An 18038-nucleotide genomic window follows, 5' to 3' on the forward strand; every position below is an offset into this window, starting at 1 on the left:
ATTTGTTAAATAAGTTAGTTCTTGAAATTCAACTTAATGGTAGAGGTGATGTGCCACGCAGTCTCCTTTTGGTTTTGTAGCTTCCAGAATGAAACTTCCACAACTCAAAAATGTTAACCCTCTTAATGACAGTGGTAAATCTACAAAAGGTGCACACCAACAACTGCCTGTACTTTGGTGACCAGATCATTCCATGAGATGCTGAACCATTTTAGAATCAAGAGGTCACAACAATGTCCAACTTTTAGTTTCAATAAAGGAAACTGGTCAAGAAATAGCTAGGAGTATACACAAATAGAATCCAGGGGGAAAAACACAACATCTCAGAAATATCCCTTCAATCTCAGACTGTGGTGGATGAGTGAGAAACCCGTGTGAAGCATAGGATTTAGAGGAAGGAGATTATAACAAGTAACAGAATACATTTGAGGGGAAACATCCTATCCCTGCCAGGTAGTTAGCTGAAACCTTGAGGTACACCATCTCTACAAAAATCTTGTTCTTTCATAGTTACTAGCTTGAATATTGTCCCAAAGTAACAACAAACACTGCAATAGGCACTGTACAAAACTAAAAACATTTTTGTACAGTGTATGTTACACATATAACTGTAGACACACGTACATATATTTTATATCTATATACAGAAGTAATCTACCCATAGTCCAGCAGGACCATGGATGTTGCTGGATCAGAGAGGTTCAGGGGCTGGGCTGGCAGTGAGGAATATAGCCCCAGTTGGGGATGGTGGTGGAGAGCACAGCCCCAGCCAGGAGTGCAGTTTTGGCTAGAGCTGACACAGCAGGGACCACAGCAGGAAGGGCTGGGGGATTAGGAAAAGAGCCTCCCTCCACCCAGGGAGGGGCCAGGGAAGAAGATGGCCCCTGCCAGCCCGGGAGAGGACGGAGAAAGCACTCTCCAAACAGGGCTGGACGAGGGAGATGGGTGAGAGCCCCTGCTGACCTCCGAGGATGAGCCAGGAGATGGTGTGTGCTGTCCCTGCTTCCATGGGCCACCCCTGGAGGAGAAGCCAGCGGCCATACCCATCCCCTGCCCTGAACCTCTCCTCATCCCCTATCCTGACTCCTGCACCTCCCATCCCTTGCCCTGACCCTCTCCACACTCTCAACCCTCACTCCCAAACACACACCCCACCCAAAACCTCCTGCACACACAGCCCCACATGCCCTGCATCCCCCACACCACCAGGCCCCTGCTTTGAGAGATCCAGGCAATACCAGGTAAATTTTCTAGTCTATGTATATTTTATGTGTAATACAAAAATATCTCTCCTCCCTCTAAAAGATAAGGGTCAAAGAACAAATTCTGGTTGAGAAAGTAGAAAGTACCTTGGGTAAAATTGATCATGGAATGATAAGAGTTCATGATTCTAAGATATGGTAGCAGGAAAAACAGCAAAAGACAGATTTTAGCAAACTCAGGAAGCTGGTAGGTAAGTTCCCATGGGGAGCAAGTTTAAGAGAAAAAACAATTGAAGATAGTTGGCAGTGGTTCAAAAGAACATTTTAAGGGCACCAGAGCAATCTATTCCACTGTGTAGGAAAAATAGGCAGTATGGCAAGAGACAACCTTGGCTTAACCTGGAGATTTGAATTATCTAAACATAAAAAGAGTCCTATAAAAAGTGGAAACTAGGTCAGACTCCAAAGGATGAAAATAAACACATAACATGAGCATATAAAGACAAAATTAGAAAGGTTAAGGCACAAAATCAACTCAATCTAGCAAGACACATAAAGGGCAACAAGAAAACATTCTACAAATACATCAGAAGCAACAGAAAGACCAAAGACAGGGTAGGCACCTCCGGAGCTCATCAAGGCCAGCCTCCTGTACTCATGTCAGGATCCAGAAAAGAGAGTTACTCACTTTGTGCAATAACAACTGTTCTTAGAGATGTGTGTCCCCGTGGGTACTCCACTGTTGGTGACAGGTTGCCCAGTGCTGCAGATCAGATCCTTGCAAAGCAGTTTACCTCATTGAGCTGCACATGCACAGGAGATGTCTTGTGGCGTTCGCGCCTTAGCGCCTGATGTGCGTGGCCCAACCCCTCCCCTTCAGTTCCTCATCTATGCTCAACTAATTAAGACTCCAAGTAGAGAGGAGGAAGGGCTATGGAGTACCCACAGGGACACACATCTCGAAGAAGAGTCATTACTGCACAAAATGAGTAACTCCCTTTTCTTCTTTGAGTTATGTCCCTGCGGGTGCTCCACTGTTGGTGACTAGAGAGCAGTGTTTGACTTGGATAGTGGGAGTTGGAGTCAGTGTTTAGTGGTGGTGGACAAGACTGCAGTAGCAGTCTTCAGATGCCAGTTGTGGTAGGATCACATAATGTTTGGTGGAAGTATGGTCTGATGACCACAAAACAGCACAGTAAATGTCTCTGAGGGGAACATTATTCAAGGAGGCCGTGGAGGCCACTGTAGCATGAGTAGTATGTGCTCATAGTGGGTTTTATCGAGGCTTATTGGCGATAGTGTGACATTTGACTATGCAAGTCGATATCCATTTCAAGAAATGCTGGGATGAAATAGGTGTAGTCATTGAGATTTATGGAAGGCTTGTGTTCTCTCTAAAAAGAAGGCCAGTGTTCGTCAGATGTGTGCAGCATCAAGTCTGTAGGTAATGCATGAGGCTTTGGGAAGACAGTAGGCAATATGATGGGTTCATTCACATGAAATGCCGTAGAAACTTTTGATAGAAATGAGGAATGCGGTCTTAGAGTAACTCTGTCCTTTGTGAAGGCCGCATAGGAGGGCTCTGCCATAGGCCCCAAGTTCATCAACTCTCCTTACTGAGGTAACAGAAAACAGACCTTCATAAAAAGGAAGGGAAGTGCAATGATGGCCATAGGTTTAAAGGGAGGCCTGGTCAAGCAATTTAGAACAAAGTTCAAGTCCCATGGGGATGGTGGGTTCCTATGAGGCAGGTACAGGTTCCAGAAACCTTTAAGGAATCTTTTTCTGACAGAGTGAGCAAATATCAAGAGTCCGTCAACAAGAGCACAGAATGCTGTTATTGCGAGAGGTAGACTCTTAGGGTATGTCTACACTACCCTCCTAGTTCAAACTAGGAGGGTAATGTAGGCATACCGCACTTGCAAATGAAGCCCGGGATTTGAATTTCCCGGGCTTCATTTGCATAAACTGGGCGCTGCCATTTTTAAATCCCTGCTCGTTCGAACCCTGTGCCGCGCAGCTACACACGGCACGAACTAAGTAGTTCGGACTAGGCGTCCTAGTCCGAACTACCATTACTACTCGTGGAATGAGGAGTAACGGTAGTTCGGACTAGGAAGCCTAGTCCGAACTACCTAGTTCGTGCCGCGTGTAGCCGCGCGGCACGGGGTTCGAACGAGCAGGGATTTAAAAATGGCGGCGCCCAGTTTATGCAAATGAAGCCCAGGAAATTCAAATCCCGGGCTTCATTTGCAAGTGCGGTATGCCTACATTACCCTGCTAGTTCAAACTAGCGGGGTAGTGTAGACATACCCTTAGTGAAGAAAGTGATAGCCTTTGTGATAGCCCCGATGTCTCGAGTTCTAATATATAGTCCAGGATGGCATTGAGTGGGGATGTGTAAGGGTCAATCAGCAACCTCTGGCACCACAGAGAGAAGCATGCCCATTTTTGTAGGCAAGTCTTTCTTGTGGAGGAGAACATCCTTCACCTGCTGGGAACATCGGGTCTCTAAGTTCCAGAACCAGATAGGAGCCATGTTTGAAGATGAAGAGTGTGTGGCTGGGGATGCAGCATCATCCCACGATTCTGAGAGAGGAGGTCACAACAGCGTGGCAATGGGTAGGGAAGATTGAATTGATGGTCGGTGCAGGTATGGAAACCAGGTTTGTCTTGACCAAGATGGGACTATTAAAATGACACGTGCCTTGTCTGTGTGGATCTTGTGGAGGACTCATGGAATAAGCAGTATATGGGGAAAGGTGTAATGTAGTAGGGTGCTCCAACAGATTAGGAACATGTCTCTGAGGGAGCCTTTTCCAAATCCTACTCAGGAGCAGAATTGGGGGAATTTAGCATTCTGGGGAGAAGCAAAGAGGTCTTTGGGCTGCCAACCCCATCGGGAGAAGATTGAGGTTATGATATCATGATGCAGCTCCCCATTCATGATCTATGGAGAAACTGCAGATCAGAGTCTGCAGTGGTATAGTTGGCCCCAGGTAGGTATGATGCTACGAGTGTAACACGATTACGGATGCAACAATTCCACAAGCAGATGGCCTTTGCACATAGGGAACAAGAACGCACACCACCTTGTCTGTTTATGTAAAACATTGTGGAGATATTGTCCGTGAGGATCTGGACTGTACGGTTGGAAATCTTGGGAGAAAAGTATGCACAGGCATTTCTTATTGCTTTGAGCTCCAGAAGATTGATGTGCAGCGATGTCTCATGTGGAGACCATTTGCCTTGGACAAATGGTCATTCAGATGGGCACCCCATCCCAGAAGGGTTACATCCTTTGTAATTTGCACCATTGGTTGGGGCTGGTGGAAGGGGATCCCTATTAGAAGATTGTCTGCTCACGTCCACCATCATAAAGACAGAAGATCATCTAGGAGCATAGTAACTCTCTTGTGTAGAGTGTAGACCAATGCTATCCAGAGTTGGAGTGTAGACCGATGGAATGTAGATCGATGCTTTCCAGTGTTGATGGATTGTAGACCAATGCTACTCTATCCAGTTGTGACGGATTTTGTCTGGGTCATTGCCTCCCACTCATACATTGACCTGATACCAGACAAAGACTTCCCTTGTTGACTGTGTGGTCAACTAGACTGCCGCACTGTGCAGGCTCAGCTGATCGTCGGCACAGCACGGCGGCCATTTTTATTTTAATGAAGCGGGGTGTCACATTACCGAATTGGAGGGAAGCAGCCAGATCGCTGCTGCACCCGTAGGTGGGGGTGTTGGCCCCAGAAATTGGTATAAAAGGGAGCCATGTGGGGTATTGAATGGAACTTGTTGTTTGCTGATCCTGTGTACGCTATTTATGTGAGTGTATAATGTCTGTGTGTGTAGATAGGAATCTGTAATCCGTGTGGAAGCTGAATATTTCTCCGAATGTGGTTGAGCATTGCTATGGACAGGCTGATTAGCGAAGCCCTGTGGAACAATGGCACTTGATGGGCCAAAGACACACCTAAAGCATGAGGGCGGAGACCTAAGAGCTGCCAGCAGAGAGAGGTTGAGGACCAAGTGACCGGCTGAGACCAGAAGAGGCCAGGAAGGGGGTATAAAGAGGCCATGTGGTCGATGCCATTTTTGTTCTCAGCTCAGCACTTCATCCCAGAGGCAGCACTGCAGGGATCGAAGAGCCCGGAAGACCTGTGAACCCATCCTGACCCTAGGATGTGCAACAAGAACTTTTAAACCAGCAGCTGTAACATCTCTGCTAGAGCCTGCATCGAGAACTGGGAGATTCGGTGCATGTAACATACTATTCTTTAACAACCTTACTCTCATGCGTTTCTTTATTGTAATAATAAACCTTTAGATATAGATTCTAAAGGATTGGCCCAGCGTGGGTAAGGTCCAGAGGGTAAATTGACCAAGGATCTGTGGCTGGTTTCTTGGAACTGGACAGAACTTGTTCGGGGTAGGTGGGATTGGATGCTAAAACCCCCCCACCTGTGTATAGGCCCGGGGCCATCTGAGGCACGGATATTGCTGGGGTGTCGGAGGGGTTTTGCTCGGGAGGCTTCAGGCAGGTTGCTGAAGCGCTCTATGGGACTGGTTTGTGGCCTGTTTGGAGAGGTCACCAGTCTGGGGGCAGTAAGGAGCCCCAAAGTTGAGACATTCGCCCTGAGCAGGCGCCCTCAGCTGTGCCCAGACATGGCCCAGTCCGTCACACGGGGATTATTTAAATCCCTGCTTCTTTGACTTTGCCGAGTAAACTATTTTACATGACTCCAACGATGGAGCCATGTAGTCTAGACATAGCCCCCGTGTGGTAGAAAGGGGCATAACTGGTGAGAAAAAAGATGGCACAGCTGTGATGGCATTGAATGGTGAGGTCGTGCAGATCCTCAACCACACCCTCAAACCTGCTGTTTTGGGGACTGGGTACCAGAAGGGCAGCCCCGGTTAGAACGCCTCCTCTGTGTATAGGAGTGGGATTTTATATTTATATTTCAGGTTTAATAATGTAGTAATGTATGACTTAATTTCATTCTGCCAGCCACCCTTTTTTGTGACACTCTGGGGCATTGGTAGAAACACGTGACAGACTGCCAGTATCTGTACTAATATTAAGGCAGGGACAGACCATTAGGCCTTTTAGTTAAATATACATTTCTTGGTTTTAAGGTTTAGTAAGTAAGAGACAGGATCTTGTATTGTGTCTATGTGAATAAGATTAGAGGAATGTTGAAGGCCCAGGCCACAATGTGAACTGTTTTGATTACAAGATTTAGTATGGTTTAATTTACAATGCTTTTTTATTGCTCAGTATAAAACACGGTTGTTGGTATACCTTTGAAGGTCTCTGTAAAAGACTGTTTGTGTGAATGAGGAATGTATGCATCAGAAAAAGATAAGGTGTGAAGGCCGTTGTTAAAACCAGATGGTCAAGAGAGGAAGGGTGAAGAAAATTAATGAGACTTATCGATGCCAGAGAACCATCAACGCACATCCATGATTAAGGAAGGGCAGACTGACGACCCTAAGGTGAATGCTGGCACCCCTAAAGACAATTGATTAACTCAATCCAGGACAGGATTACCCTCTCGGAGTTGTTTTGGAATGTTAACATCAAAAGATAACACCAATTAAGGAGTAACCAGTCACAAACTGACAGCAGAATCCATAGACTTCAACAGAAAAAAAGAACTATAAAAAGAGGTGCTTTGCCATGAGACTTTGGGTTCGTCTTGCCACCAACTCCAAGAGCATCAGATCGTGACTGACAAAGTCCAGCTCCCCTCTGCGATCAATCTGGCTGGCCACTAGATTGATCTAGGCTCGACTGGCAGGATTATGTGCATGGTGTGTTTATGTGTGGGTGACTGAAAAGCAGATGCTAACTGTTGTATTCTCGATAAATGCGGCGTGCTGCCTTCTCCACTATAAAAGATCTTGTGTACTTTGTATGAGCATAAAATTTTTGGTGGAGAATTGCAAAAAGGGGAAGAATATGTGCTGTAATTATTGACAATATTGCTAAAAAGATATACCATATACTTAAAGGTGATTGATCATTCAGGCATGCACACCCCCAGTCATAGAGATACCGGTCAATAAACCATTTGTGATCAATATTGTATTCGTTGTTGGTATTTTATGAATTGAGAATTTTTTATTACAAGGTATACACACCCTTAGTCATAGCAGGGCTGAGTAACAGGAGAAAGGTTTAGCATCCCTCTCTCTACCCCAGACTGCTGGGGGAGGCAGAATAATTGAAGGTGGGTATACCCCCGATCGTAGCAAGGTTGGGCAGTAGGAGGAGGACTTAGAGATCCTCACTCCAAACCAAAAAATATCCTAGGTGCATACACTCTCAACTGTAGCAAGACTGAGCACAAAAGGAGAATGCTGGGTATGGCTACACTACAAAGTTAATTCGAACTAACGGCTGTTCGAATTAACTAACTTTAATAGCAGCTATACATACAAACCGCTAGTCTGAATTTAAATCGAACTAGCGGAGCGCTTAATTCAAACTAGGTAAACCTCATTCTACGAGGAGTAACGTCTAGTTTGAATTAAGTAGTTCGAATTAAGGGCTGTGTAGCCACTTAATTCAAACTAGTTGGAGGCTAGACCTTCCCAGGTTGCCCTGGTGGCCACTCTGGGCCAAACCAGGGAAACTTTTCTGCCCCCCTCCCAGCCCCGGAGCCCTTAAAGGGGCACGGTAGGGCTACAGTGCTTGTGCCAGCTGTAAGCCTGCCAGCACCCAGCCAGCAGACCCTGGACCTGAAATGGCATGAGCCAGCCACCCGCTACCACCCAGCCCTCTGCCTCTTCCCAGGACCAGGCTGGCGGCTCACAGGAGCCTGCCCGGGGCCACAAGTGGCGGGCGCCCGCCTGGTCTACTGCGGAGATCGTGGACCTCATCGAGGTTTGGGTGGAGGCCTCCAACGTCCACGACCTCTGGACTAGGTGCAGGAATGGAGCCATCTAGGGCAGGATAGCTGCCAGCCTGGCCACCAAAGCCACATGCGAACCCAGGAGCAGGTCTGCATGAAAATCAAGTTGGTCCAGTGAGACCCCTGACCCTGAGCACTGAGCTTAGAACATAAGAACATAAGAATGGCCGTACTGGGTCAGACCAAAGGTCCATCTAGCCCAGTAGCCTGTCTGCCAACTGCGGCCAGCATTAAGTACCCCGGAGGGGATGGACCAAAGACAATGACCAAGCGATTTGTCTCATGCCATCCATCTCCAGCCTTCAACAAACAGAGGCCAGGGACACCGTTCCTACCCCCTGGCTAATAGCACTCCATGGACCCAACCTCCATGAATTTATCTAACTTCTCTTTAAACTCTGTTATAGTTCTACCCTTCACAGCCTTCTGTGGCAAGGAGTTCCACAGGTTGACTATGTGCTGTGTGAAGAAGAACTTTCTGTTATTAGTTTTAAAGCTGCTGTCCATTCATTTCATTTGGTGTCCTCTAGTTCTTCTATTATGAGAACTAATGAAGAACTTTTCTTTATTCACCCTCTCCACACCACTCATGATTGTATAGACCTCTATCATACTCCCCCCTCAGTCTCCTCTTTTCTAAGCTGAAAAGTCCAAGTCTCTTTAGCCTCTCTTCATATGAGACCTGTTCCAAACCCCTAATCATTTTAGTTGCCCTTTTCTGAACCCTTTCCAAGGCCAAAATATCTTTTTTGAGGTGAGGAGACCACATCTGTACACAGTACTGAAGACATGGCATACCATAGTTTTATACTTCCCCTCCTCCTTCTTCCCCTGGCTTCCCCTTTTCAGCTCCCTCCTCCCAGGTTTCCCTCTCCCCTCTCCCACCCTCTCTCTTCCCCTCTCTTCACCCTCTCCTTTTCCCAATCTCCCAAGAGGTTAATCCCCCCCACACACACCACCCCCAGTTTTATTAAATAAAGAGAGTTTCTATTTTTGAACACACGCGTCCTTTATTTTTTACATCAGGAAGGGGGGCTAGGGAGGGGTAAGTGGAAGGTGGTGAGGGAGGAATGGGGCATGAGCCCCTGATGGGGAGGACTTGGGTGGCTCTGCGGGCTCCTCGGGGTGGAAGCTCTCCTGCAGAGCCTCCTGGATCCTGACAGCCTCCCGATTGACTCCCCCGGATGGCAGCCTGCGACAAGTGCAGCCGAGCTGATGGCCGAGTGCTGTGATGTGCCGAGTGTGGGCACTCAGGGCACTCCAAGACAGGACTGCTTTGCTGTCCCTCATCGAGGTAGAAAAGCAAGAGGGGAACCCTGAGAACTGTCTGTCCGGGGTGTGGTTCAGGTCCCTTTAAGCACAGCCCTCGGCTAGCCTGAGGCAGCAGTTCCACGCTTTAAATCCTAACCTGATGCCCTGCCAACACTGGTTCCAACCAGCCTTAACTTCGGTTCAGGGTCCACTCAATGTGGACATGCTATTTCGAATGAGCAAAATGCTAATTCGAATTAGTTTTTAGGTCTAGATGCACTAGTTCGAATTAGTTTAGTCGAATTAACTAATTCGAATTAAGTTAGTTCAAATTAGTGCTGTAGTGTAGACATACCCTTAGTGTTTCTTGTTCTGATCCTGGGAGGGATTTTTATGTTTGGTGTATGAACCCTTGATGGTAGTAGGCTGAGTAATACAGAGGGAAGCTTAACGTCTCTCCCTCTGGCCCAGAACAGGTTAAGATCATAAGCCCTGGCACTGGCATGGGCAAATACGAGATCTTAAAATAATTAGAAATAACAACCAAAGAACATGAATACAAAATGTTCAGACGAAAGTAGTCCCCTAAGGACAATGCTCAGGTGGAGCTGAAAAAGCTGCCGTGTGTACAAGAGACTACCCCTTTTAAACAAATCTTACAGAAGTTTGGCCACAGCCCATGGACAGAACAAGCAATACCTGATGGCCACACCATAGCCGATTTGGAAGACAAATTGGCAAAATATTTGCTGATTTATAAACCTTCAAACCCAATAAAAAGGGTGGCTGGCAGGATGAAATTAAGTCATACATTACTACATTATTAAACCTGAAATATAAATATAAAATCCCAATCCTACATATGGACATTGTCTTGGTCAGGTGTCTTTGTATGACCTTTGTGGTGGTTAGTTATACTGTCCATATCTGTTACGGTTGTATGGGGTGTACCACTTATGCTGATAAAGTGGGGTATACATGCCAAGGGTACTTCATAAATCTTTGCTGCTGTGTAGCATCCAGTCAATTTATTGCAGTGCTTAACCATCCTGACAGTTAGGAAGTTTTTCCTAATGGTCAACCTAAACCTCCCATTGCTTCTTGTCCTATTCTCAGAGGTTAAGGAGAATACGTTTTTCACCCTCCTCTTTATAACAACCTTTTAGTTAGTTAAAGCTGTTATCATGTCACCTCAGTCTTCTCTTTTCCACAGTAAACAAGCCCAATTTTTTCAGTCATTCCACACAGGCTATGTTTTCTAGAGCTTTTATAATTTTCTTGCTCTTCTCTGGAACTTCTCTAATTTGTCCACATCTTTCCTAAACTGTGACATTCAGAACTGGACTTGATACTCCAGTTGAGACCTAATTAGCTCACAGTCGGGGGAAGAATTACTTCCCGTGCTAGTAACCTCTCCCTTATCCACTGACAGAATTACCATACATTCGATGTCTGCCAGAAGAACCAAAATATTATAGGGTGATGTGCTAGTAACCTCTCCCCTGCATGATGCTGAACCACAACTACTCCAGGAAAGAGGAAGGAATGCCCGCTCCGCTGACACCACCAAAACCCAGAGATTTCTGTCTACAAAAGACATTAAGAACTGGCCCTGGTGGAAGAGGCAAAGTATTGTACACTGACAAGGAGAGACTTGTGGGGTCTGATCTTGGGAATGTGATATTGAGTGGTGGTTTGGGTTTCTTCCAGGGTCCGGGCTCTGTGCTTATGGACAGGTACCATCAGCATGTTGGCTTTTAAATGCAATTAATTGGCTCCCCAATTGGCTTTTAAATGCAATTAATCCTTAGGTTCCCAATACCCTTTAATTAGATTACTTTAATACCTGACCGATTCCAAAATCTGCCTTCACTCCTACCAGAGGTCCAGAAAATCTCTGAATTACAAGGTCAAATTCATGTACTCCAAAACGCATATCAAATTCAGAAGCATGCTTTCCATACAGTCTATAGAACATCTCTCTTGTGTACTAGTTATGATCTATTGTGTTATGTTATTAAGATTAGGAAATAACCCCATCATAAAATTATATTGGGGATATTAATGATTTTATTGCTTTTACTTATTTTAGGCACATTTTATTGTAAGAGGTGTAATAATAGAAATAGTTTTATGTTTATACTAATCATGTATTGCCATTGCAACCAACCAAAATCTATTAGACCAATCCCATTGATTTGAAAACAAATACCACACCTAATGAATATAGAGATTTAAACAGGTAGTTGTGCTGAAAGCACAAAAGGGGGGAGTGTGGAGGCAGAGAAAGGGGGAAAAGGGGATTTGTGTGCAGCCATCTTAGGTTTGTCAGTAACAGAGCAAGAGTCAGGCTAAGTCTGTAGTCTGACAGCGCAAGAACTGTAAAAAGCGCTGCCTTTGCCTCTCGCTTCCATACAGAGATAAGGATGGAATGCAGACTCCAGTGAGAACCTTGAAGATAAGGTAGCATCTGGGAGGAGCTAAGAGATAATTGTCTAGCCATTGTTGTATGTACTGTAACACTGATGCTTTTACTCTTTGTATTGGAAGATCTGCCCAGGGAAGGGGGTGATCCCCTCCCCCTGTCCAGTCACAGCTTCCCTTGCAATTGCACAAAATAAACTGCCTCTGGCTTATTGCTTGCTAAACGCAGAGTGAGGACCTTGTTTTCTTCCATACTTACAACACTCCTGCTAATACATCCCAGAATTATGTTTATTTTGTTTGCTACAATGCCACACTGTTGACTTATATTTAGCTTGTGGTCCACTATGACTCCTAGGTCCCTTTTGCAATATTCTGTCCTAGGTAGTCATTTCCCATTTTGTATGTGTGCAAGTGATTGTTCCTTCCTAGGTGGAGTATTTTGCATTTATCCCAGTTGAATGTCATCTTATCTAGCTCAGACCATTCCTCCAGTTTGTCCAAATCATTTTGAATATTCAAAGTTTCCTCCAAAGCACTTGCAAACTCTCATAGCCTGGTATTGACTGCAAACTGTCTATGCCATTATCTAAATCACTGATGAAGATGTTCTACAGAACTAGTCTCAAAACTGATCCATGCAGAACCCCACTCATTATGCCCTCCCAGAATATCTTTTGGACCACTGATAACTCTTTGGGAATGGTTATTCAACCCATTGTGCACCCACCTTGTAGGAGCTCATCTCAGTTGTATTTCCCTAGCTTCTTAATGAGGAGGTTATGTGAGACTGTATGGAAGGTTTAAGTAAAGTCTAGTTATACTAAATCTATCACTTCCCTGTTATCCACAAAGCTTATTATCCTGTCAAAGAAAGCTACCAGGTTGGCTTAACATGATTTGTTCTTTAAAAATCCATGCTAGCTTGTTACATATAACCTTATTTTCTCCCCGATGTTTGCAAATGGATTCCTTAATGATTTGCTCCATTATTTTTCCTGGCACAGAAGTTAAGCTGACTTGTCTGTAGTTCCTTGGGTTGCCCTTATTTCCCTTTTTATAGATGGGCTCTATATGTGCCCTTTTCCAGTCTTCTGGAATCTCTTCCCTCTTCTAAGACTTTTAAAAAACCAATAGCTAATGGCTGAGCTATCTCCTCAGTCAGTTCCTTGATTATTCCAGGATGCATTTCATCAGGCCTTGGTGAGTTGAAGACATCTAGCATGTATAAGTAATTTTTAACTTTTTTTTTTTTTACTATTTTAAAACTTCTAAATCTATTTCATTTTCACTGACATTCCCTATCTTAGGCATCCAATCACTACCAACCCTCTTGGTGAAACTCAAAATAAATAAATATATTTCTAGAATGTTTTGTTACCCTTTATGTCTTTAGCTAATTTAAGTTCATTTGTATTGCAGTTATGCCCAAAAGGCCACAAATAGAATAGGAGGGTCTTTATACATGGTATTGTATGTACACATAGGGAGACAATTTCTTCCCTGAATGTACATTAGGGCAACTAGGGAGCATGACTATCACTAGATGAATGAAGGCAAAAGTAATAAAATTACACAATACAAGGACTAGGTTTACTGAAAGGTTTGCTCCATGGAATACTTTCAGCATACTCTCCAATCACGTTGCATGCTCCATTCATATCCATTAATCATCTGCCTTTTAGGCTGTAGTGGCCCTTTGTGGCCACTCTAAGGCCTGCTCTACACTAGGGAACAAGTTTGAATTAATATACACAACTTCAGCTACATTCATTGCGTAGCTTAAGTCAAAGTATCTTCACTCAAAATTTGGCACCATCCACACTGCATGAAGTCAAAGGGAGCACATTCTCCCTTAGACTTCCCTTATGCCTCGTAAAAGCAGGACTAGCAGCATCAATGGGAGCGCCCTCTCAATTTGAATTAGTGTGTCTTCATTAGACCCGCTAATTCAAACACCAGGGCTATATCTACACTCACGGCTTCTTGCGGGAGTAATATGCAAATGAGGCTAAGCGTGGAATATTGCCGAGCCTCATTTGCACACCTAATAAGCCACCTTTTTTTTCAGAAGAGGCTCTTGCGCAAGAAGGAGCATCTACACGGCCTCTTCTGGTGCAAGAAAAACCCTCTTGCGCAATGCCGTTACACCTATTACTTTTCAGGAAGAACAGCATTGCGCAAGAGGGTTTTTCTTGCGCAAGAAGGGGACGCTCCTTCTTGCGCAAGAGCCTCTTCTGAAAAAATTGGTGGCTCATTAGGTATGCAAATGAGGCTCGGCAATATTCCACGCTTAGCCTCATTTGCATATTACTCGCGCAAGAAGCCGCGAGTGTAGACATAGCCCAGAAGATCAACTCTGGCTGCTTCAATCTTATCTGTAGTGTAGACATGACCTAAAAGAAGTATAAAGTGTTGCTGCAGCCATGAAGGTCCCAGGATATTAGAAAGACACTGCAGGTGATGCAATATCTTTTACTGGATCAACTTTTGTTGGCAATAGAGAAAAGCTTTCGATCTACACAGAGCTTTTCCACAGATCTGGGTAAAGACACTCATAGTGTCTCAGCTAAATACATGATCAAACACATCATTTAACATACACAATTAGCAAATTCTAAGGGACTTTTTGAGATGCTGTGGCCCTTTAGCACCCACATAGTAACAGGACAAAAAGGGGGGATTAATGAGTTACCAATTATTGTAATAAACCATAAATCCAGTGTCTTAAGACCATGAATTTTAGTGTCTAACAAAGTTATGAATGTAAGCTCTTAGGCACCACTTTTGAAAGTGTTGCGAACATTTCCTTTGAGACTATGGATTGCTCGGTCTGATAAAGAAGGTTTGTTTTGTGAAAAGTGTTCATGCACTAATGATATGGTATGTTTGTATCATATCATTTCCTGTGAAAATTAGCAGTGTGTGGTCGGAGGGAGTTTTGTTTCAATACAGAAATAAACCCCTCTCTGACAGTATGCCTTTAGTTGTCACTTACCATCCCACACTGGAACCCATACGGACTACCACCAAACAACTATAAGCTGTACTTGATCCCTCTTTTGTGGTCTTCAAACAACCCCCAACCTCTCTAACCTTATCAGAAGCAAGATCCCGACAGACCAAGACACTCCTACTCAAAGCAGCACCAGATTCTGCAAGAACAAAAGTTGCAAAACTTGATGACATCTCCACTAATACAATTGTTGAAACCCACAGAACACACCTTTCAAGATGCATGCATAAGGCCCATTGATATCACACTTAAACTTCCTCTCAGATCCCACACCCCCACACCCCCTCCTACACCCCAATCTCCTTACCCCAAGCTCCCTTATGCACCAAAGGTCCCACACCCTGCATTTCCTCCATTAATATCATGGAAGAGTGAAGCCCTTGACCATTTACCAAATTCTTGGAGTGGTTTCCCTCCAAAAATTATTGCCCACCCCTACTCTAAGGCCACATCTAAATGTGCAGCAGTGCAGTGAAAAAAGTAGTTTACAAACATCATTTAAATAGCTCCCTCAACTGATATTACGGAGGTATGTAAATATAATACCCAGGGCTCGACAAATATGCTAATCTACTCGCCCGTGGCGAGGAGATTTCAGCCAGTCTCCCCGTTCACTGGCAGTCCATGCATGCACAGTGCAGGTCTCACATGTGTAGTGCGGGGCTGACGAGTGGTTTTCGCCATGATCATCGAGCCCTGATAATACCCATTACCAAACTGAGATAAGATAAAGTTAAAAGGCTTGTCCAAATGAATCTGGGTCAGACAGAGCCAGGAACAATTCCTTACTCTAACTTCTAACTATGTATACCTCAAAATGATTGTAACTAAATAAGTTTCTTTCCTTCCAAATTTAGGCCCTGATTCTGTGATTGGATCCACAGAGGAACAATTATCCATGTGTATGTAAGTTATCGTGTGATAAAAGGAAAGGTCCTCTTATGAATTTATAACTGGTTAAAAGACAGGAAACAAAGGGTGAAAATAAATGGTAAGTTTTCCGAGTGGAGAGAGATAACTAGTGGGGTCCCCCAAGTGTCTATCCTGGGACCAATACTATTCGATTTATTTATAAATGATCTAGAGAAAGCGGTAAATAGTGAGGTGGCAAAATTTGCAGACAAAACCAAACAGCTCAAGACAATTAAGACCAAAGCAGACTGTGAAAAGCTTCAAAAAGATTTCACCAAACTAAGTGATTCGACAACAAAATGGCAAATGAAATTTAATGTTGATAAATGTAAAATAATGCACATTAGAAAAAATAATCCCAACTATACATACAATATGATGGGGACTAATTTAGCTACAACTACTCAAGAGAGAGATCTTGGAGTCACTGTGGATAGTTCTCTGAAAACATCCACTCAGTGTGAAGCGGCAGTCAAAATTGCATATAGAATATTAGGAATCATTAAAAAAGGGCTAGATAATAAAACAGAAAATATCTTACTGCCTCTATATAAAACCATGGCACACCCACATCTTGAATACTGCATACAGATGTGGTCGCCTCATCTCAAAAAAGATATATTGGCATTGGAAAAGGCTCAGAAAAGGACAACAAAATGATTAGGGGTTTGGAACGGGTCCCATATGAAGAGAGATTGAAAAGACTTGGACTTTTCAGCTTAGAAAAGAGAAGACTAAGGCAGGATATGATATAGGTCTATAAAATCAGGACTGGTATGGAAAAAGTGAATAAGGAAAAGATATTTACTTATTCCCACAGTATAAGAACTAGGGGTCACCAAATAAAATTAATAGGCTGAAGGTTTAAAACAAACAAAAGGAAGTTTTACTTCACTTTACTGCATAGTCAACCTCTAGAACTCCTTGCCAGAAGATGTGGTGAAGACCAGGACTTTAACAGGGTTGAAAAAAGAGCTAGATAGTTTCATGGAGGTTAGGTCCATCAATGGCTATTAGTCAGGATTGGTAGGCATGGTGTCCCTAGCTTCTGTTTCTCTGGAGATGAGTGACAGGGGAGGGATAACCCCTCTGGTATTGGCCACTGTCAGCAGACAGGAAACTGGGCTGGATGGACTGTTGGTCTGACCCAGCATGGCCTTCTTATCCATTTGCAAAATTGAATTAGGTAATAAATTGAAAAAAATATATTCACTGATCCACAGGTGGACCACAGTTCTAATGAAGATTTTATCTCAAAGGAACAAAAGTCTTAAAGAAGTTTCCTCCTTGAAGGAAAAGTTGTTTGTACAATAACTAAAAGGCATTATTAATGATTCTGAACAACAGATATCAAACTTGTGGACAGGCACAGGTATGTCCTATGAGAGCCATTTTTTCTATTGATATATTTTCTATAACTAAAGTAACTAACCATACACAAATTACAATAATAATCTTCAAAGAACTTCTATACCAACTTACATCACACTTTACATTAAGCAACATCGGTAGAAAAATTCAGCAATACTTATTATAAATAAATTCCATACCTTATTTGAGCGTAAAGATACTCTTCCTCCACAACGTGCACAGAATTTAGTTTGGCAATATGAACAGTTATGGCCACAGCCATCAGCAAATTTTGTTTTGTGGCAAATACCACAGGTGGGGGCATCACCCTTCTGCTCCTGCTGCTGCTGCGATTCTTCACCCATCTTCTTCACTTGCTCCTTATACATTTCAAATTGTTGATGCAATTTCCTGCAAAAGGAAATAGATCAATGAAAAGTTTTATTCGGGTTCATGCATAAATTTGTGCTTAACTTTTCAAAAAAGGTTAAATAAGAAATACTACAGTAAAGAAAATCTGAAAAGATTTAATTTATGGCTAGCAGAACGCACTTCCTTCATATGTTACACAAAGCTATACCTTACATCATCCATTTTAACACGACTAAACATAAGGGCTGAGATTGTGGACTCTCAGCAGTGATCATGTGCAAAATACATAACAAGTAAGTCCAGCTACTGTAAAGGGGGCTTCACTGATTAATAACACTGCTCTAATGTGTGACCAGCTATTGGATATAACAGCAGTGAGATATCCTGAAAGTGAAATCAGAAAAAAAGGGCTAGCTGCAGGCCAGTGAGGGAGATGGGCAAAAGAAACAGTTGTCTCAGGGCCCAGGGCTCCTGGCTGCCACTGCTGCTACCTGGAGATACAGGCCTAAAGAGGGAAAGATGCTGGAAGACTGCTGGCCACCAGCCCCCACAGGCTGCCTTCGAGTTTAACTGATAAGCATT

The 18038-nt window shown here is 43.8% G+C and overlaps 1 protein-coding gene across 1 annotated transcript in view; it reads right to left on the reverse strand.

Annotated features, from left to right (window-relative positions):
- The window catches only part of LOC142826670 (regulating synaptic membrane exocytosis protein 2-like), a 69178-nt gene extending 51500 nt beyond the window's left edge, over positions 1-17678 (reverse strand). The window contains exons 1-2 of the mRNA XM_075919740.1: positions 17665-17678; positions 17285-17495 (exon numbers count right to left, since the gene is read on the reverse strand). Coding sequence (XP_075775855.1) covers positions 17285-17495; positions 17665-17678 — 225 coding nt within the window. The remainder of the gene's footprint in view (positions 1-17284; positions 17496-17664) is intronic.
- Between the last annotated feature and the right edge of the window lie 360 nt (positions 17679-18038).

Source organism: Pelodiscus sinensis, chromosome 2 (assembly GCF_049634645.1).
Source record: "Pelodiscus sinensis isolate JC-2024 chromosome 2, ASM4963464v1, whole genome shotgun sequence".
In the NCBI taxonomy this organism is placed as follows: Eukaryota; Metazoa; Chordata; order Testudines; family Trionychidae; genus Pelodiscus; species Pelodiscus sinensis.